We start from the raw sequence: 22,523 nt of genomic DNA on the forward strand, positions 1-22,523 counted from the left end.
GAAGAATATACGTGAATCGGCCTTATATGCGAAGTTTGGGCTAGTTAGCCCGTGTATCTGTAATATAGTAGGATACGTATCGATTAGATAGAGTTTGGCTCATGCACGGTTGGGATTGTTCCCACGTTAGAAAGTCTACGGACTATAAATATGTATCTAGGGTTTATGAAATAAACAACAATCACGTTCACCACAAACCAATCTAGGCGCATCGCCAACTCCCTTGTCTCGAGGGTTTCTTCCGGGTAAGCATCATGCTGCCTAGATCGCATCTTGCGATCTAGGCAGTACAAGTTTATTCGTCGTTCATGCGTTGCTCGTACTGAAGCCTTTTTGATGGTGAGCAACGTAGTTATCTTAGATGTGTTAGGGTTAGCATTGTTCTTCGTATCATATGCTATCGTCGTGCAACCCTTAGACATCTAGCCGCCCTTATGCCTATCTTAGGCGTAGGGGCGGCACCCCGCTTGATCGTTATTTAGTAGATCCGATCCATTATGGTTGCTCCTTGTTCTTCAAGGATTAGTTTAATATCTGCATAGTTAGGCCTTACAAAGGGTTGAAGGATCCAGCGGCGCGTAGGGTGTAGTTTGCTAGCCCTAGACAGGATGTTCCGGGGATCAACCTCGTGTTGGTTTTAGGCCTTGTCTAGGATCGGCTTACGATCACCGTGCGCGGCCGCGAGGCTCAATCACGAGTAGGACGTTCCGATTATGCGGTGAAAACCCTAAATCGTCGTAGATCGTTTTAGCTTTATCTTGATCAAGCAGGACCACCATATATTCGTACACCTCGTGCGAATCATGGGTGGATCGGCTCTTTGAGCCGATTCACAGGACAACCTGAGAGTCGATCGAGGCTCGTATTTAATATTTACGTGTATGCCATGCAGGAAACTAAGCGAGGCATCTCCATCACCTTCCTGACCAGGTATAGGTCAGGTGGCACGTCCTTGCACCAGCATCGGACGTGCGTGCCGGAGTCTTTGCGGACCGTCGCTCGGAGGGACCAGGGCCAGCCGCAGCCCTAAGTTGCTCCCGGCTCTCCTGTGTTGCCCGTCGCTGCTCGCCGTGGGTTTCTGACCGCAACAGATGGGGATCAAGCTTTTAATGCCATAAAAAAATTGGTTGCATCATCTAGCTCAGCTAATAATTTTGATCCATCTCTTGTTAGTATTTATAATAGATTAAACACTCTTGAGACAAATGTATCTTGCTTAAAAGAAGGGTATAGTCGGATTCGTGAGCATTTTAATTATGTTCCAGTAAACTCTGAACCTTCAATGTGGGACCCTACTATTAAAGTTGCTATTGATGGTAAAAAAAATTATGCCCGTTGTGATATTATGACTGAATTTTGCCTTATGCCTAAAAGTATTTATGAATCTTTGACACTCTGGGGACTTACTGAAGACGGAGAAGGAATAACTCTTACTGATAACTCTGTTATAATTCCTAAAGGAATAGCCGAAGGAGTGTTCACAATCCTTCTTGGAAGAACGGTATCCACTGATTATCTCGTTATTGAATGTGTAGGGACAGGACAAATCACACTTGGAAGATCCCTGCTGAAACTCTTGGGAGTAACCATAGATGTGGGGAAAGACACTTTAAATTCCTCTATACCTGGATGCGGTCATATATTCCCTAAACCAAAGAGTAAGAATAAGAGTAAGAAGGGTAGGCGCAAAGCCCCTGGTAAGAATGTTGATGCTTCATCTCTTGATAATACTTGATTCACACTTTCTGTGCCTAGCTGAAAGGCGTTAAAGAAAAGCGCTTATGGGAGACAACCCATTATTTTACTTCTGCACTTTTGTTTTATATTTGAGTCTTGGAAGTTGTTACTACTGTAGCAACCTCTCCTTATCTTTATTTTATTGCATTGTTGTGCCAAGTAAAGTCTTTGATAGCAATGTTGATACTAGATTTGGATTACTGCGCAGAAACAGATTTCTTACTGTCACGAAATTGAGCAGCCCCGTCTGTAGGTAACCCAGAAAAATCTGCCAATTTACGTGCGTGATCCTCAGATATGTACGCAACTTTCATTCAATTTGAGCATTTTCATATGAGCATGTTAAGTGCCTCTAAAAAATACGTCTTTACGTACTGTTCTGTTTTGATAAATTCTACCTTTTATTTCGCATTGCCTCTTTTGCTATGTTGGATGGATTTCTTTGTTCCATTAACTGTCAGTAGCTTTGTGCAATGTCCAGAAGTGTTAATAATGATTATGTCACCTCTGAACATGTGAATTTTTGATTATGCACTAACCCTCTAATGAGTTTGTTTTGAGTTTGGTGTGGAGGAAGTTTTCAAGGATCAAGAGAGGAGGATGATGCAATATGATCAAGAAGTGTGAAAATCCTAAGCTTGGGGATGGCCCCGTGGTTCATCCCTCCATATTTGAAGAAGACTCAAGCATCTAAGCTTGGGGATGCCCAAGGCATCCCCTTCTTCATCAACAACTTATCAGGTCACCTCTAGTGAAACTATATTTTTATTCCGTCACATCTTATGTGCTTTACTTGGAGCGTCTGTATGTTTTTTGTTTTTGTTTTTGTTTGAATAAAATTGGATCCTAGCATTCTTTGTGTGGGAGAGAGACACGCTCCACTGTTTCATATGAACACTGGTGTTCTTAGATATACTCTTAATGTTCATGGCGAAGGTTGAAAACTGCTTCGTTCATTGCTATATGGTTGGAAACAGAAAATGCTTCATGTGGTAATTGGTATAATGTCTTGAATAATTTGATACTTGGCAATTGTTTTGCTCAAATAGATCATGTTTAAGCTCTTGCATCATGTACTTTGCACCTATTAATGAAGAACTACCATAGAGCTTGTTAAAATTTGGTTTGCATGATTGGTCTCTCTAAGTCTACATATTTTCTGGTGAGGTATTTGAACAACAAGGAATACAGTGTAGAGTCTTATAATGGTTGCAATATGTTCTTATGTAAATTTTGCTGTACCGGTTCATACTTGTGTTTGCTTCAAACAACCTTGCTAGCCCAAAGCCTTGTACTGAGAGGGAATACTTCTCGTGCATCCAAAACCTTGAGCCAAAAACTATGCCACTTGTGTCCACCATACCTACCTACTACATGGTATTTTCCTGCCATTCCAAAGTAAATTACTTGAGTGCTACCTTTAAAATTTCATTCCTTGTCTTTGCAATATATAGCTCATGGGAAAATAGCTTAAAAACTATTGTGGTATTGAATATGTAGCTTATGTATCTTATTTCTTATAAGTTGCTTGTTGAGCGGTAACCATGTTTCTGGGGACGCCATCAACTTTTTACACCTTTGTTGAATATCATGTGAGTTGCTATGCATGTTCGTCTTGTCTGAAGCAAGGGTGATTTATCATGATCAAACGGTTTGAGTATGCATATTGTTAGAGAAGAACATTGGGCCGCTAACTAAAGCCATGTATCATGGTGGAAGTTTCAGTTTGGACATCAATCCTCAAATCTCTTATGAGAATATTATCTGTTGTTGAATGCTTACACATTAAAGAGGAGTCCATTATCTGTTGTCTATGTTGTCCCGGTATGAATGTCCTCAAGTTGAGATCCATCAAAAACGAGAAATCAAATGTGATCTATCTCCTTGGACCTTTGTACAGGCGGCATAGAGGTACCCCTTTGTGACACTTGGTTGAAACATATGTTATGCAATGATAATCCATGTAAATCCAAGTTAAATAGGACAAGGTGCGGGCACTATTGGTATTCTATGCACGAGGCTTGCAACTTATAAGATGTCTTATACATAACACATATGAATTATTACTACCGTTGACAAAATTGTTTCTATGTTTTCAAAATAAAAGCTCTAGCACAAAAATAGTAATCCATGCTTTCCTCTGCGAAGGACCTATCTTTTACTTTATGTTGAGTCAGTTTACCTACTTCTTTCTATCTTAGAAGCAAATACTTGTGTCACCTGTGTGCATTGATTCCTACATACTTGCTTATTTGCATTCATCATATTACTTTGTGTTGACAATTATCCGTGAGATATACATGTTGAAGTTGAAAGCAACTGCTGAAACTTATATCTTCCTTTGTGTTGCTTCAAAACTTTCTACTAAGAATCTATTGCTTTATGAGTTAACTCATATGCAAGTCTTATTGATGCTTGTCTTGAAAGTACTATTCATGAAAAGTCTTTGCTATATGATTTAGTTGTTTAAATCATTGTCTTTACCATTGCTTCGAATCACTCCATTCATCTCATATGCTTTACAATAGTATTGATCAAGATTATGATAGCATGTCACTTCAGAAATTATCCTTGTTATCGTTTACCTACTCGAGGGCGAGTAGGAACTAAGCTTGGGGATGCTTGATACGTCTCAAAAGTATCCATAATTTCTTATGTTCCATGCTAGTTATATGACAATACTCACATGTTTTATACACACTTTACATCATTTATATGCATGTTCCGGCACCAACCTATTGACAAGATGCCGAAGAGCCAGTTGTTGTTTTCTGCTGTTTTTGGTTTCAGAAATCCTACAAAGGAAATATTCTCGGAATTGGACGAAATCAACGCCCAGGGTCTTATTTTTCCACGGAGCTTCCAGAAGACCGAAGAGCATACGAAGTGGGGCCACGAGGTGGCCAGACCATAGGGCGGCGCGGCCAGGGAGGGGCCCGCGCCGGCCTATGGTGTGGGCCCCTCGTCAGCCCTCCGACTCTGCCCTTCCGCCTAATTAAACTCTCCATCGCGAAAACCCTATTACCGAGAGCCACGATACGGAAATACTTCCAGAGACGCCGCCGCCAATCCCATCTCGGGGGATTCAGGAGATCGCCTCTGGCACCCTGCCGGAGAGGGGAATCATCTCCCGGAGGTCTCGTCATCACCATGATCGCCTCCGGATTGATGTGTGAGTAGTTCATCCTTAGACTATGGGTCCATAGCAGTAGCTAGATGGTTGTCTTCTCCTCATTGTGCTATCATGTTAGATCTTGTGAGCTGCCTATCATGATCAAGATCATCTATTTGTAATGCTACATGTTGTGTTTGTTTGGATCCGATGAATATGGAATACTATGTCAAGTTGATTATCAATCTATCATATATGTGTTGTTTATGTTCTTGCATGCTCTCCGTTGCTAGTAGAGGCTCTGGCCAAGTTGATACTTGTGACTCCAAGAGGGAGTATTTATGCTCGATAGTGGGTTCATGCCTCCATTTAATCTGGGACAAAGGATGTAAAAGTTCTAAGGTTGTGGATGTGCTGTTGCCACTAGGGATAAAACATCAATGTTATGTCTAAGGATATTTGTGTTGATTACATTACGCACCATACTTAATGCAATTGTCTGTTGTTTGCAACTTAATACTGGAAGGGGTGCGGATGCTAACCCGAAGGTGGACTTTTTAGGCATAGATGCATGCTGGATAGCGGTCTATGTACTTTGTCGTAATGCCCTGATTAAATCTCATAGTAGTTATCATGATATGTATGTGCATTGTTATGCCCTCTCTATTTGTCAATTGCCCAACTGTAATTTATTCACCCAACATGCTATTTATCTTATTGAAGAGACACCACTAGTGAACTGTGGACCCCGGTCCATTCTTTTACATCTGAAATACAATCTACTGCAAACTCTGTTCTCTGTTGTTCTATGCAAACAAACATCATTCTACACACCATACGTTTAATCCTTTGTTTACAGCAAGCCGGTGAGATTGACAACCTCACTGTTAAGTTGGGGTAAAGTATTTTGATTGTGTTGTGCAGGTTCCACGTTGGCGCCGGAATCCCTGGTGTTGCGCCGCACTACACTCCCCCGCCAACAACCTTCACGTGGCCCTTGACTCCTACTGGTTCGATAACCTTGGTTTCTTACTGAGGGAAAACTTGATGTTGTACGCATCACACCTTCCTCTTGGGGTTCCCAACAGACGTGTGTCTCACGCGCCATCAATCTTCACGCGTCGTCCCTGTCAAGCTCGACTATTTCGAGCTTGACGCGGCGGGCGCGGGCTTCCTGGCGGGCCGCCTCGTACTCCCTGACCTAGCGGGCGGCATTGGCTTCCTCCTGGTGGAAGCGCTGCCGAGTCTCCGCGTCGCTGATCGCCTTCGCCTGAGCGAGGACGGCCTCCTCCTCGTCGCTGCCGTGGACGTAGTCCCCGGCGGAGATGGTCGGCGAGCGCGCGGGGACGAGGTCGTCCTCCTCCTCGCTCTCCGCCACGGGCAGCCGCGGATCTTTTAAAAAAAAGATAAGAAGCAAAGTTTCTTCCTTGAGTTTGAGTGAAAAAACGAAAATGCGAGAAAAATTGCAATCCCTACCACGTAATAGTGCACCTACACGCCTTCATCGACGTTGTTTTTTGACCGGAAGACCTAGAGCTAACTATCGAGACTTTGGGCTATCCGGACACGTACTTCGAGAGATGGTTTATGAATGTTTGTTACCAGGTGCAACAAGATCTAGTTGGTAAGGATAAAATGGCGGCTCGACTGGCCGGAGGAGGAGCCCTCGCCGGTGGGGCCGTAGCGAGCGAGCTTCCCTGGGGGCGTGAGCCCCCAGTTCGTCCACCGGCAAGCGCTCCTCTTCCGAGCGCCCTCGCTCTTGTTCCACTTCCGCTGCTCCGCGTCGGTGCGGAAGACAGGCGGATGCGGCGGTGAGTCGCCTCCGCCCAATCCCGCGGCACGGCCGCCGGATCCTCCACGGGAAGCCATCGCGGGGCGGCGGGCTTCGGATCGGTTGCTCGGGCTGCGTGGATTGCTCGTCGGAGCTGGCGACTAGCGGCGGCGGAGGGAGAGGAACGGCGGAGGGGAGTAGGGTTTGCGAACCGAACTCCCCTCCGCGAACTCTTTTAATACGGGGCGTCCGCTCGATTTCTCGGGCTCCTGAAACTTCGTTTACGGGCCGGCCCATGTATTCGGGCGCTGATCTGCGCGCGTTTCGGCCCGAACCCGTAAATCTGCCGGAAAAGTTCAGTTCCGGCGGGATTTACGGGCTCTGTTAGAGATGCTCTTACCTGATCGTATAGTTAAGGGACACAAAGTGATCAACTCTATAAGTTAAGGGATGAAAAACATACTTTAGTGAAAGTGGAAGTATAGTTTATGTTTGACAGAGGTAACACATCAGAGGGACTACCGAAAATAAAGGGTGTCGAGAGGTCTCAGCTTAATTTTCGCCCCTAAGTGTCAAGTTCTAACTCCCATCTAGTAGTCTCTCCATCCCAAAAAAGGATGTCAGAGATTTGTCCAAATTTTGGTGTATGCATACACTAAATAGTGTGTAAAGATACATCCAAATTTAGATAAATTTAAGATATAGGTTTCCAACGAAGAGGTAGTTTTATAATTCGTCCATCCTTCTAATAAATATCAAGCATTTTAATGCGATGGGAAATCTCTACCTCACCTAGAAAATACCAGAGGATAAAGGCCCCACTTAACTCACAATGGTGTACCCTAGTAACCGTGCACACACATTTATATACCTGTAGATCCTAGATAATTACCAAACTGTATGGGCGATAACATCATACAAGAGTTAGATTCAAACAAAAGGACTCCTGCGTTACCTCCTCCAGTGGCTCGGGAGACGCACGAACCCTAGCCATTATGGCCAGCCCCCCCCGCCCCGGCGTGCGCCTCCCCAGTCCCCACCGCTGTAGTCGCAACCTTATATCTCTGTAATCATGGCGGACCTCGTTCCCTAACAAGTGAAGGACTCGATCGATGGTGGGGGCGGTGCATCCCTAGAGGTACGAGTGTAAAGAAATCAGATCAAATAAGATTTTGCACATCCATATCCTTTACCCGAATTCTTCTCCCAATTTCGAAGACCAGATCGTGGATTCAAATCATAAATGTAGATGACTGAAATCAGAAATAGAAGTAGTCACACAAATACTCTCAGAGATAGATAATTATGGTTCTAGCAATAGTGGAATTTAATTATCCTTGCGTCAGTAAATTAATTACGAAAAGAGATACGATTTAGGTCAAGATCCAAAGATGGTATAAATATAAATTGAATAGTGTTACACAATCAGCATGTCAGTGCTAAAATTGAAAGCTAGGCATGCAAATTTATTAACTTAGTAACTACTAACTCTATCCGATTGGCTTGGCTTTCACTTGAAAATCGGATTATCTGGTTTAAAACATTCAGATAATCCTATTGGCTTGTCAAATAATCCATATATGCATGGTATTTGCTATACTGTATCCTACACCATATCCGAGGCGACTTCAGAATCGAACATCATTATTCGTCAGGTTTTGTAAAACTGGATATGAATACTATAAAATAGATTCATAGCTGGATTCAATGTGGAGATTATCCTATCATATTACACCCCTACCTGGAAAAACGGTGCACGACGGATGCAATGGCTAGATAGTGTTTTACCTTCTCTCTCACGCCCCCATGGCTGGTGGCAGTCTTCCCCGAGGTGAGCCAGTTTTGTCCAAAATGCGGGATGAGCTCCAACGGAGAGGTATAACACAATCGTAGCCCCTAGGCTTCGCGGACAGTTGGATTTGTAGTGGCATTGTGTGGCATCGGACACATCCTTCCCTAAGTGGACTGGTCTTTGGCTACGTGACTCGATTTTTGTGGCGCGTTTCATCCTTTTGGTTCAGTGCCGGTGATGTGGCGTCTATTTGATGCTTGACCAGCTCGCAACAATTGATCTTGATGGGCTCCAGCCACCATAAATGTCCTTCGGCGGGCTATGCATGCCAATACGCATCTGGCAATATGACCGGAGGCCCGGAGCAAACAGAGGGCTAGGTAGGCCAATAAGTTTGGGATGGGGAGTGCAGATATGCGCCCAATGAAAACATTGTCTCCAACGCATGACTAGAGCCAGCAACTGCGATGTGCGCGGATGTTGTTATCTTCTTGAATGTTGTTTTGGTGCTCAACACCATTGCTCTCCTTTGAGGCATTGTCTTTGGAGCAGCCGTAGATGGGGGATAGTGGATGGCGGTGTCACTGTGTCGTGATTGGTGTCGTTATGGTGGGCAGTCTGTCTATAATGCCCAATGAAGTAGAGTTACATGATGACATTGGTTCATTTGTAGCGGTTTTTGTCTGGTTTGTCGCTAATGAATCAGACAATTTTTTACTACTCCTACTTTTTTTAAAAAATGAGGCATATTACGGGTTGTGTTAACAAAAAATGACAAGCTCTCACCTCCACTAGTTCTTACGCTTTTCCTATTACGAAACTCTTTAGATGGCAGGGGTTGTGCAATGCCATTATAAGAAGACTGAAGTTAATTAATCAGTTTGATGAGAAAAAAAATACCTAACTCCTTACAAAACTCGATCAATTAGCTTTTTATCTTTTGCACCTAGCTATCAAACTCATCCGAGCAAGAGAATCCAAACACAATATTTAATGATTAAGCATTGTTAGCTCTGGATCGGACGGAAGATGATCAATCGTAACTCGAAGCCAAGCAATACATTTAATCGAAATAATGCCAGGCAAAATATGACAATTGAACTAGTCAGAAAGAAGAAAACTTCATAATCGGCAAAGAGCGAAACTCATAAACATCAGAATAGAATTGACATCCCGTTTGATCGGTCCTTTCCTCCGTGTGCAGTGCATTGCACGCACACCAATCTTGCATCTACCGATTCACACAAAAAAAAAACTAATTCACATCATCGATCATCCCTCAAAAAAAATGACATAATCGATCACGTGCAAGCACTGCACGTACCAATCGATCGTAGTATGCTACTTACACGTCTGTAACCACCGAACGGCCCGATCGATCCTACATCGCCGCCACGCCGACGTGCGCGACGCCGTCGAGCACGCCTCGGCACCGGCACTGGGGTGACTCCTCGAAGTTGTCGGCCGGGAAGGCCTGCGAGAGCGGGCCGACGTAGAACATGAGGTGGTCGGCGTCCGCCATGAGCACCTGGTCGATGCCCCAGTTGACGAAGAACATCCTGACGGAGACGCCGCGGAGGTCCCGGATGCTACCGCCCGCCACCGTGCCGGAGATGGTGCGCTGGTAGGTGAGCCTGTAGCCGCCGTCGACCTCGAACTCGCAGTCCCTGTCCATGAACACCTGGAACGCGCCGTCGGACCGCCGCAGCGTGTACCCGGTCACGCCCTCGGGCAGGATGCCCTTCGGGAACCCGAACCGCTCCAGCATCTCGTACGCGCTCGGCTCCGTGTCGCCGACGACGAGCTCGCCCGCGCCGGACACGACGACGGCCACCGGCACGGCGGGGACGTCGCGCGCGGCGGCGACGGGGGAGGAGGAGAAGACGGCGGCGCCGGCGAGCAGCGTGATCAGGAGAAGGCGGAGGAGTCGCGTGGCGGCGGCCATGATGGCGTGCGTATAGGATGTTGTTTGCCGCGGCCGGTTTGTTTAGCGAACTTCGTTCCTGGTAGCTGGTTATTATTTGTTGGTTTACCTGGGATTTTGTTGGTGACGGGGTAGGATTTGTATTCAGTTCGCGTTAGCGTGAGGGCCGATCTGAGTCTGACTTGGGTTGTAAGTTGGATAAAGACACGTCAATGGCCGACTCCAGATCAACTTGCGTACGTTTAGACGTTTGCAATATGATCAAGACGTTCTACATTACTTGCAAGTAATTGATCGTGCCCACGAAAGTTCGGAGTGTTCAACGGCCTAAGACGCAAAGCTTCCCGTGCCTCTCCGGGATTTCTGACGCTCGCTATAGTCGCGTCACAATGCAAGGCGGCAAGGAAAACCAACATCTCTTTCTCTCTAAAAAAATGTTATCAACTGAAGACAGCAATGGACTACCAGACCATACAGGTCCAAACTTGTACCACAGCAAGCTCCGAACCAAAATCCTCGCATGCAACTGCAAGAAACTGAACTCGAAAAGAGCATCACAGCGATCAAAACATTTTGAATCAGGTTAGCATTTTTCTAACTGGGAAAAGGAGAGTGGAACTACGCACAAACACACATGTTTGAACACGAACTGGCATTAAGCTCTGATGTCTGAACCCAACTTAAGAAGAGTACGAAATACATCTATCCCATGGCCAAAAGGCGAGACCGAGAAGGCTGTCTTGCAGTGCACAATACAGGCTAAACCTTCCTACGATCAGGTAATGCCTGAACAGTGCTGAGTCTCCACAGCAGTCCTCCCACCGTTATACTATGAACAAAGTACGTGGATAATCCAGGAAGAGGAATATATTACAAGGAAAGTAGCTGGTACCATTTTAGCGTTTCAGGCGCAGAGCATCGGTGAGCAAGATGGCTGAGTCGCTAGATTGACCTGCTCTCCAGACTCTGAAGTCATCGTCAAAGTACTCATCCTCCTTCCAACGGCGCAGCATCTCTAACGGAAACGGGCCTTGCACGTCATTCTGAGGGTCCGTGTAGAACCACATGGCCGCGTGCCTTGTCTCGTGTTGCACCATAACAGTATCCCGAGATTTGTTAGCATCCAGATCAACAGTGATGTTTGCACCTTCATCAGGCAGAGAATAATCTTCATCTTCGTCATCGTCGATGATAATAACGTCGTCTGGGATGCCAGCTGCAGTAGCTACATCAAATCATGTTTGGTCAGGTTAGACAAAGGGATAACAGTTACGGGCCAACAACAGCATGCTAAGATTACATATCAGCCAATTAGCCCCAGAAAACATTTGGCGTATTCATTTATAAAACTTATGATCAACCTCATAAGTTTCATTGAGCTGCTTATATATATGAAGAAAAAGAAAATGTGTGCAAAATGCATAACCATTCATTCAGAGAACCAGCGTCAAATTAGGTTTTATGACAGAAATTTAAAGGTGACTTTTTAAGCTACTAGCTCAAAAAGTAAAACAGGGCGATTACTAGTTTTTTTTACCACAACATATAAAAGGATGGTAAATAGAATACTTTCAGTACCCTTCTTCGGGACATGCATTTCCAGTCTATCACCAGCAGCATTGTCTTCACTACCTGCATTGTTAAATATGAACAGTACAAAGTCAAGTGGCCGAGAAAGGCTGGTTCGTCAACAAAATGGAAGTGTGAAAGAAGTTTGAAAGAGGGCAGGTGGCAGGGCCGATCCTCATAAAAGTAGCACAATTAGTGAAATGACAGGTAGTGTGAACAAACCTTGAGCACCCTTGTTTTGGGCATATGTTCTGGGTGTACCACCAGCAGCATTGCATTTAACTGTGTCCTTAAACATGAACGGTATGAGAAACAGGTAGCTCAGAATGGCAGGTACTTAAATAGAATGAAGATATAACATCGGCTGGAGTAAAGGCTTGAAGAACATCAGCTGGAGTAAAGGCTTGAACAAGACTAATACTAACAGGCCAAACGCCAGAAAATAGTAGTGAAAGGAAGTACAGTAAGACTGTAAGAGCAAACCTGCAATGGCCTGATTTTGAACACATGTTCCAGGTGTACAAGCATCAGCTTCAGTAGCTGCATAAATGTAATATGAACAATGAAACCAGGAAGGTAGCACAAAGAAGAGGGGGGCTAGATAAAAAGTGGTGATGAATTCTGTAACATTCTTTTCTCGAAACCACAGTTAAGTGAAACTGTTGCTTAGACATGGGGTTTTCTGAATCTCAGCTCAATAAATTTAGGGGTATAATCTATTCTAATTTTCAAACCCAAGTAAACTATCAACCACAAAAGACCTAACTTATTGACAGAAAATGAGGATATCACTTCCAGCTTGATACGTTGTTAATCTAGATAAATGAAATCTTCAAGTGCTCTTTCAGTGAGCATTTCAAAATTAAATCATCTAATTCACGGCAAAAGAGAATAGCAGTAACAGTGCCAATACAGGTATTGCATTACAAGTGTAAAACAAGAATAGGTCAAAACAAGTTATTCAGCATCAAGAATGTAAACTGGAAATACAAGTCCATAAAATCCAGCAGAATCATTTTCTTAAAACTACAATCCAGCTGAATGCATATATTACATAGACACACCTTTAGTATTTTCTTTTGAACAACTTTTGAAGCAAACAGTCCGCTCATTGGCATCTACAATAAAATCAGGAGTGTTTTACAACCTTTCAGGACAATCATGTGCATATTATGTGAGCAAACCTTCAGGTTTTTCTTCTGGGCAACTTTTCAGGCAAACAGCTTTCTCATTGGCACCTACATAAACAGTCGAGTGTTTGAACAACATTCGGAATAATTTAGTTAACAATATGTAAAGATACCTTTAGATTTATCTTCTGAGCAACTTTTCAAGCAAGGAGCTTTCTCCTCACTAGCACCTACAAAAACAATTAGCGAGTTCCAACATTCAAAAAAGTGCAGTGTGTAAGGAGACCTTTACATTTGTCTTTTGAGCAACTTTTTCAAGCAAATAACTCTCTCACTAGCCACTACACATAAATCAGTCTTTACCGCTATTCTAAACCATTCAGTGCGCATTATGCAGCCTCCCCATTGGCTCCTCCACAAAAGTTGAAAGTGTTTATCTCATGTTAATGACTGAATGAATACTCTATTCTATATGATTCATAGGATAGGAAAAGCATAGGAATAGGAAAAGCATAGCATTGGAATGTCATGCCTACTTGAATCCTATGGAAAGATGAAGTGTGTTTGATTGTAGCAAAGGAAATTTCCATGAGGTATGACCTAATATTTTTTTCCTATGGGATTTACACTACAAGATTCCTATAGGATTAGTTCCTATAGAATAGGTTCCTATAAATTGAACAGATTGTGTAGGAAATTTTGCCATAGGATTCAAATCGTACACAATTCCTATACAAATCCTATGAATCAAAGGAGGCCTAAATCTTTGGTTCTTCCTAGTGGCCCTTTTTTTCAGTAAACAGCCCAACACCCCAGTACCAGCACAAATATCAACATTTTGCTACAAGTGGAAACAAAAATAGAGAAGCGAACCTTTAGATATTTCTTGTGAACAACTTTCCAAGCAAACAGCTCCCTCCCCACTGGAACCTACACAAAAAATCAATATTTACCATCTGGACAACACAAGAACAGCAACAAAAGAAAAAGGCACAGCTCCATTGCGACGAAAAGGATTAGGAATTGAACATTGACACAATAGTGGCCATAAAACCATATGTCATGAGGAGAGTAAAAACTACTCCCTCCATTCCATAATTCTTGTCGTGGTTTTAGTTCGAACCAAAACCACGAAAAGAATTATGAAACGGAGGGAGTAACACATAACTGGTAGCGACCATATAATCTATTGAAATGTTTTTTTTCTACTGGTTATCGTGAAAAACAAACAGCTGTTAACCTCGAGATTCCACGTCTGAACATAAACTAGACAGCCAGCACTGAGAGAAAAACAGTAAACAGGCAAGAAAATAAACAAATAAGAATAGTCTCCCCATTTTGTTACTCCCTCCTATTCATATTAACTGTTTCTAATATGGATGTATCTATACACATTTTAGTACTAGGTACATCCATATTAGTGAGTAGTGACAAGTAATATGAATCGGAGGGAGTACATAAATCGGATCAGGTATTCGGAATGTACTGAAGTGCTCTTACATAGTGGACTATTAACACACACATAATGTATGTTCATTATCTGTTTCCGAATTGCCACTGAAAACAACAGAAACTGTGGTAGAATTAAAGTTTTTGTATTGCTGATCTATTGGACTATTGGTGGAAAACAGTAGTGTAGATACATGCCGTAGTAAGCCAGATATAATAAGAAGGATCCAATAGATGAAAATAATCATGCAAATAGAATGGTGAGTACTCCCTCCGTTCACTAATATAAGATGTTTTCGCTTTTTGTAGATTCATCTATTTTCGTATGTTTTTAGTGTGTAGATTCACTCATTATGGTGTGTACCTAGTTCACTTTAAAATGTCTAAAACGTCTTATATTTGTAAACAGAGGGGGTATATGTTATCCTCCCAGTTGTTCTCGAAGATCTTTGCAGAAAATCAATATCACACTAGTTGGAGCTTAGTAGCCAATGTGGGAGCCCAATTAACATAAGCACAAAGCATCACCTTCTAGAACAGACATATCTATCTGAAAAGACTTGTCCGATGCTTCAACTAATAATTCAGGGTCTTTAGTATCTTCTAAATCTGCAATAATTTGAGGGACCTCTTCAAGAAGACGTTGTCTTTCGGCTGGTGTGCGCAATAGCCGTCTCTTTTCGATGTGTGCATGCATAGTAAAAATCTGTCAAGGATATAACTGTACCAAATCCACTTGCAAGTCCCAAAGATAGGTTCATTTTTTTACCATGAAAGTTAGCTGCATTTTGATAAAGTATAAACAGGAAAACAAGAACTTTTGGCAGAAAGCATCATTAAATGACCAAAATATCTTAATCTGTCAAGGATATTCGGCGCGCCAACCCTTTTCATTGGCCCTTTCAATTAATTTTTCCAGTCTCTGAAGTTCTTTATCGATCCCCTGGAATGGGGTAAAGGAGAACTTGGTTAACATTTCTAACAGAATTAACAGGTAAACTTAAAATGGAAGATTAAAGTCTATACTCTAGGCTACGCAAATAAATTATTGGTTTTCAATTTTATACAATTAATGCAAGAAAAAAATAATTAAAAAGTCTAACTTCCTAACAGACTTACATGACTGACTATGTCCCTGTGTACCTTTCTCACTTTTTCCTCAAGCTCCGCCTGTACAAAACAGCATGTTCATAGTGCTACAATATTACATGGAATCAGGTAAAAAATAGACCCAAATATCTGTAAGAATCCATAATCCAGAAAAGAGCATGAACAGCGTGAAACAAATATGTCAAATAACTGCCATCCAAGAAAATAATTTTTTGAAAGCTAACCATCCAAGAATATAGGTCAATACTGGATGGTTGGTCTCACTCTCTGATAGGTAAATTACACAAATATATCAGCAGCACACCATGGGTGTGCATTAACCTTCACTGATTATAGCATGGCGTGAGTGGCAAACTTCGCACCATATTTTCCTTTTGAGTTACTTTAAAAATTAGTTGTAACACTATCATTTAATAAAGCTGTTGGATTATTTTTCATAGAAAATTGAACTTGGAACTCCAAATCAATTATCTGCAAGCATGACAGGGCCATCAAACAGAATTACAGCACATTACGTGCGGCAATAATGCAAATTGTATGTTAGATGGCAATCTCCAGATACATTCCAAGCCACACAGAGAATGCCAAGGGGATGGATGCAAGCACGGATGTGTGGGTCAGCGGCTCTTAAAAAACGAATATGAGAGTGCATTACATAAACGTGATAGGGAATATCTATAACATACAGTGAGAAACATAAAACAATTACATGTGAGGCTTTGATATTAAAATCATCATACTCAATGCTGCAATATCCTTCATTATGTTTAAGATTTATCTGTTTCCTATAATTTCTGCTTTTCTACCACTGAAGTATGCCCTTTGGAGCAATAAATAGTAGCGCACATTGCATCCAATATTATCCTGATACATGCATTTAGGACTATAGAAATTGAAAAAGATTAAACTTACAACAGTATGCCTCTGGGAGTGTTCTTTCTTGACCAGAAGACGAAGATCTTCACATTCATCCTGTTATTATCGACAAAAAATAATTTGAAAAACATATGATCCAAGAGACGAAGACAAGTATAAGCCCATACATGAACCAAATAAAATAATATGGTAAAAAAATTACACATCTTTGATAAATAGTTATTAACTACTGTCAATATTCTAGTACTTTTTCTGAATTTCTTGATTGATGTTGGAACATGAAAAAATACAATTCTCACATTAAAAAGCATTATGTATTACCTCGTCAAAGTCTTCATCTGACAACATGGAAATTTTGACTTCAGACCAGCAGCTGGAAATACGCAACAGTATATTTGTTGATATGTCACTTTTCTCACTTATCTTGTATTCTTCTGAGGATTTCCGAATGCCTGTTAGATATCCTTCCGTCAGCAAATAACAACTTAATGTGCTGCCATAAATAGTTGCAGTATATAGTACTCCCTCCGTACAAAAATGCAAGACGTTCTAGCTATTTTATAGGTGCACTCACTTTTGTTTGTATCTAGTCTACTTTTACTATGTAGGTTCACTCCTTTTAGTATGTATCTTCGAATTATGATTTTTTCGTAGAGAGAGCATATGCACTCGGGAGCCAAATTGAATTTCCGACTTCAAAAATATCTAAAACATCTTATATTAGTGCACGGAGGGAGTATCTATTTTCATGTTCTGTAACCTATCTTATGGTTAATGTATGGAATTCACTGTTACTTCTTATCTACTCACTGGAACACAGAATCAACTTCAAAATAACTAAACAATATGCATGTCAAACTGATCCAGTTGTATATTAGAGGAAGAGCATTAAGCCAGGCAAAGGGAACATAGAGCAGTCAAAGATCATATATGGAATGTTAAAGTTGAACATTACCAGTCACTTGTCCAAGCTGGTACATTGTTTTAGGCCTATGGTACGTACAGTATTTGGGGTCATTCTTTACTCTCACAAAACAGCCAATAACTTTGTGTTCAAATGTCTCTGGCTGCTTCAGCAGATCCATAACTAAAGATTTCCTCAAATAGATCAGCTTAATGTTGTCATGAACAAGAGAAGCAAAGCATCTCCTGTATCTTTCAGAAATTCCTTTCGGGGTACTGGGCTCAGAGGTCATGGTCCGACTTTTCTTTTTCCTAAATGAGTCACTGTTAGCCTCAGAGCTAGCTAGTATTTCATCCTCGGATGTAGCATTTGCAGCAATATGCCGTTCAAGCAGGCTATATATCTTGGTGAACTTAATCTCAGCTCTCCTAAACAAAGGATAGAGTTTGCCATCACATATGACATATTTTTTCTTATCTTTGTGGAAAAGATCATTCTGTCGAATGTAGTGCCTGACAACTTCAGCGGCACCACATTGATCTAGAGTTTTGGATGCATCTTTTCCTATTGATGCAAGGAATTCAACCAGCTCTTTTGAACCCCAGCCAACATATACATTCTTCTTCGGTTTTCTTTGTTTCCTCGAGGCTTTCACTTTATTTGATGATCTATTTACGTTAGTTGGGCGTGTTGGCTCATCATCACCATCATCACTATTGCCCAAGAAATCATCATCTGAGCTGTGCTCTTCAGGAAACTTCTCTTGAAGCTTATCCAATGTCAAGCCCTCTTTTTCCTTAATAATCTCCCAGTAGTCTTTAAATAGGAATTCAAAAGTTGACTTGTCACTGAAATCAACCTTCTCCTAGAAAATATAGAGAATCTACCATCAGAACATATGCATAGAGGATACACCGATACAGAAAAAGAAACTCGAGGGGGCGAACACAATCATCAAAGAGTAACCACTAACTACCATCAGAAAATGTGCACATGAGACAAATCTCATGTATGTCAAATGGTATGGATTCGAGATGTCACGTGTTGCCTTGACTTAAAATGGTTTTTCAAACTTGGAACTGTACTCAAGCAATTGGTAGAAAGTAGAAACAAAAACAGAACAAATTACCCAAGCAAATAATATACTGCTAAATATCAAAGTATCATATAACTATACTGCAAGAAACAGGCATGTTAACAAAGTGCACAAATTGACTAGAGCTACAACCTACAGGACAACAGTTATTTCCAGTATAGAAGGTTATCAAAGATCACCGCCTAATGGAGGACAGTTAAGCCCCAATGATTGATGGCATGTCAGTAATACCTACGGATACCCTCGAGTTATCTCTACTCCACTAAGTAGACTTCAACAGATCTTCACCATTTTCGTGTTCTATTTAAAATCCATGTTCTTATTTTGTATAGGACTCTACTTGATCCACTGAAAAGAACTCCCAAGCACACAGTGTAACTGAAATTTCTCAAGAGTACATAAGTGTGGCCATTTTACAAATCTATGCCTTGCGGTGTGTTTATAAATTTATGATTTCTGGAAAACTTGAATCAATAGTACTCTCTCTGTCCCATGAAAGTTGTCTGGCATTTGTCTAAATTCGGATGTATCTAGACATTACATAGCATCTAGATACATCCTCCCAAATTTTGACGAATCTCAGACAAATTTGATGAGACAGGGGGAGTATAAAGAACATTGCTTCTATTAGAGAAGCATCACATAGATGTCCAGATTGTGAAAGCACCCATATCCTCTACAAACAACTTTTTTCCTTTTTTTCTTTCAAAAAGGCGGATGACCCCCGGCCTAGCTATCAAGTGGGTCCGTCAGCCATGTCTTCTCGGCTTGCCACACCCACAGCCAATGTTACCAACACAGTCAATAACACGATGCTATTTGTCATCGACTATTGAAGTAGTCAAGACAGATCAGAGATCTTAGCTATTTCAGATTTAAATGGATAGATTAGTTGTAACACGGGAGAAGAAAGGGACATAATTTAGGCAAAGAAGGTTTAAGAATGGCTTGGGCTATCTAGTCCGTACAGGACAAGAAATGGCCAGGATGAATCTGCTGAAATGTACTTAGGGCCACACTAGAGGATCTACACCTGGCAGAAAGTCTGATAAAATTCTCAGGAGGGATATGGATTTAGTTACCCCATCAGAGTCAACTTCAACATTCTTCTCAATCATGGTTGCCAGCCTTAGACAGTTGGTACAGAATCCCTTTGTCTGATTTCCAAATCGGACAAATTCTGCCTGTCTCAGGCAAGCACGGCATACTGAGTTGACGGGGCAGCAGAGGCACCGAAAGTACGATTGCTGCTTGCAGATAAAGCATTTGTGCCACCCTGCCACATTTTAGCAGTAATTAGTACGGTCAGTAATCAATGCAACTGATACGTAGTATTTAGCGGAATGAATTAAAGATGGACTGAACAAGTGAAACTACTGTCAACAAAAATCAGGAGCCATATTAGATTGTAACTGGAAATTTTCGGTATCATGCACTAGGAGACTGGTGCGTGCGTCTGTCACCGGTGTGTGAAGTAAAATTATCAATTTCAGATTTGACAAAGCAACTCCAATCACGTACGTACATAAGCACAAGTGTTTTACAGCGATGGCAGCCATAGCGACCGTAAAGAAAGAAGGTGTAGATACTCACTGCAGATGAATTCGTCGTCCGATTTGAGGAAATCTTCACCCTCCCCCACGCAGTGAGGATGGTAGGCCTTGTGGCAGTTCCTGGAAGATGGTAGATATATCTGGGTGAGCATGTGGGGGACTATGGAACAATGCAATGGACTAGAAATATGTTAGCACCAATAATAGCACGTAGAACAAGCCGGTGCTCATCAAGCTAAGCGAATGCAGCCAGGAACTAAGGCGGGCCGACGACAGATCCGAAGGCCAGCATAACTCTGTCATGGTAACCAGATGGGGCGCACCGACAAAAGATAGACGAAGAGGGTTCATTTCGGTCCCACAACACCTCACACCTTTTAGTAGGCTTGGCATTGTGTCATGCACTTGGCACAAAAACCAGTTGGACTTAGCACACCCCCGGCAGTTGGCTCATTCAACCGGGCTCATCAAGTTCTGTTTGCCTGGGACACACATGGAGGACAGGGGGGACAAATCACAAGCTAGCATGTGCGCTGGTGTGGAACCTATATTTATAGGCGGAGCCGACGAACGCCCGCCCTAGCTGGCACCACCACCACGGGACGGAACCAATCGGCGGCGGTACCCACAACGGCCGAGCTTTACAACAGAGACACTGCCCTCCCGGATCCTGCCTACGGGACTCAATCGAGGAGCCGGTTTCCTCGACATTCCGCATTCTCCCTCTCCCCCTCCCCGGCAAGGGTCTACAGGGCGGGATCGGAAAAAAAAAGACCAAGGGTTCCGGGACGGGGCCGAGGACGGCGGCGTGAGGAACGAACCTGTAGTCGCAGAGGCGGAGGTCGCCGCCGTCCTTGCAGACGAAGCAGAAGTCGCTCTCCCCCTCGGCCTCCTCCTCGGTCGCCTCCGCCTCCGGCTCCCTCCCGCCCGCGCCCGCGCCGCCGCGGGCCTTGGCGGCCGGCCTCCTGCCCTTCCGCTTCCCCATCGGCGGCGAGACGGACGGCGGGGGGGCGTCGCTAGGGATTCGGGATGCGGTGGGTGGAGGAGTAAATGGAGGGGGGGGGGCGGGCGATCGGGATCCCCTCGGAGTGTGGTGGTGGAGTGGTGAGTGGGGAGGCTGGCTGGGGTTTAAGCTCCCGAGGAGTGTGAGCGCTCTGCTCACTGCTCTGCTGTGTCTCAGTGTCTGCTGTTCTTCCCGGGGTGTGGTGTGACACTGGGGGGAGTCCACTTCTGTCGCTGTCCCCTCGAGAAAGGGAAAAGATTAAAGTTGGAGAGAAAGCGCGGGCCCTGCTTGCGTGGGTCTGTTTCGACCGTCCGATTGAACAAAGGAAATAGTTTGAGCTTTTCTAGATTCTACTCAAAAATGGGCTATAGAGTACGGATGGAGCTGGAGCGCGGCGAAAATGGTGTGATCCATGGACCGGTTGGTCACAACCTCCGAGTCTCCGACCATACAGATTCTCCAGGTTTTTGGCAACACGTCGTCAAATGCCAAATATGCAACCTAATAAGAAACAGCCTTAATGCCAAATGGCTAAATTTTCTACGGTGTACATTGTTAAAAAGGTCTACATCCTCTTTTTTTAGCTTTACATGATCCACAACAAAGAGATACACTAGAGAGAGGTGAGAGAAAGACTATTTGGCTTTAGGAGCATCTACTTCCTCTCGTGCCATGATTTTTTGCTATGGCAATAGCCTCCACAATGGAGGGAACCAATGTCAAAACCCAAATTTACTATTTGGTCCTACTATTTGGCATACAATGTAGATGCTCTTTGCTGAATTTGGCTTTAAATGCTTTGGCGTTACCAGCGTATTGAGAGGGATGCCGGCCCACACGGACGCCCTCAAAGCGTTTGAGTCAAAATCAAACAAACTAAACAAAGATGGCGATTACCATTTAAATTTTAGGCCTATCTTACAAATAAAAGTGAAATTTATTCAAACTAACCCCTGTCACTAATCTAGTCTTTGAAGTTGTCGAAGCTGTTATCGTCGTCAACAAGGTCGACGACATGGTATTTCTCCCACGCCGACCAGGCCTCGCTGTAGCCTCCTCGTTGCTGGCGGAGGGGTGCCGAAAGGACTTTCAGAGGGCGAGGTGAAGGGCGGGGAACTTGGTAGGATCCTTGGGGTGGTGAAGCGACGCGTACATGTGCCCAGCGATACTCTTCCCCCGGCTCATCCTTGACTTTCTTTAGAGGGGCGTCGGATGTTTTCTTAGAGCGGCGGAGGGAGAGGCGGCCCCTCGGACGTGGCGATGGCTCGGACTTGGGCTGCCCTATAGCCTAAATTAAAGTCAAACCATGTCAACTATCACATTGATGGGATCCTCGAAATGGGGTGGGAGGTGTAGTGAGTTCTGCCAATGGAGATGTGATCTACACCAAGATGTCCAAAATAGTATTGAATTATTACTGATATTATTACATGTCAAGTTTGAGGATGGTAAAATTATATCTTTTTTGGCTCACAAGTCACGTGACAACAGTGGTGG

At 43.1% G+C, this 22,523-nt stretch overlaps 2 protein-coding genes across 5 annotated transcripts; both read right to left on the reverse strand.

Moving 5' to 3' along the window:
- Positions 1 to 9,538: 9,538 nt before the first annotated feature.
- Positions 9,539 to 10,536, reverse strand: LOC127304609 (uncharacterized). The gene has a single exon (XM_051335270.2). It carries the CDS (start codon positions 10,355 to 10,357, stop codon positions 9,794 to 9,796), a length of 564 nt encoding a protein of 187 aa, XP_051191230.1. The 5' UTR covers positions 10,358 to 10,536; the 3' UTR covers positions 9,539 to 9,793.
- Positions 10,537 to 10,971: 435 nt separating this feature from the next.
- Positions 10,972 to 21,238, reverse strand: LOC127313205 (uncharacterized protein At5g08430). 4 transcript variants are annotated; one of them, XM_051343775.2, is made up of 17 exons: positions 20,845 to 21,238; positions 20,064 to 20,143; positions 19,553 to 19,746; positions 17,426 to 18,239; positions 16,792 to 16,922; positions 16,507 to 16,566; positions 15,604 to 15,654; positions 15,357 to 15,427; positions 15,013 to 15,182; positions 13,909 to 13,965; positions 13,209 to 13,265; positions 13,090 to 13,143; positions 12,970 to 13,023; positions 12,389 to 12,445; positions 12,128 to 12,187; positions 11,915 to 11,968; positions 10,972 to 11,552 (listed from the first exon to the last, which is right to left on the reverse strand). In XM_051343775.2, exons 1-17 carry the CDS (start codon positions 21,006 to 21,008, stop codon positions 11,233 to 11,235), a joined length of 2,448 nt encoding a protein of 815 aa, XP_051199735.1. In that variant the 5' UTR covers positions 21,009 to 21,238; the 3' UTR covers positions 10,972 to 11,232. The 4 variants fall into 4 exon arrangements, with proteins under 4 accessions (XP_051199735.1, XP_051199722.1, XP_051199729.1 ...); XM_051343762.2 differs by having other exon boundaries at positions 10,972 to 11,561; positions 11,906 to 11,968; XM_051343769.2 differs by having other exon boundaries at positions 10,972 to 11,561; positions 20,845 to 21,236.
- Positions 21,239 to 22,523: the final 1,285 nt, after the last annotated feature.

Source organism: Lolium perenne, chromosome 1 (genome assembly GCF_019359855.2).
Source record: "Lolium perenne isolate Kyuss_39 chromosome 1, Kyuss_2.0, whole genome shotgun sequence".
NCBI lineage: Eukaryota > Viridiplantae > Streptophyta > Magnoliopsida > Poales > Poaceae > Lolium > Lolium perenne.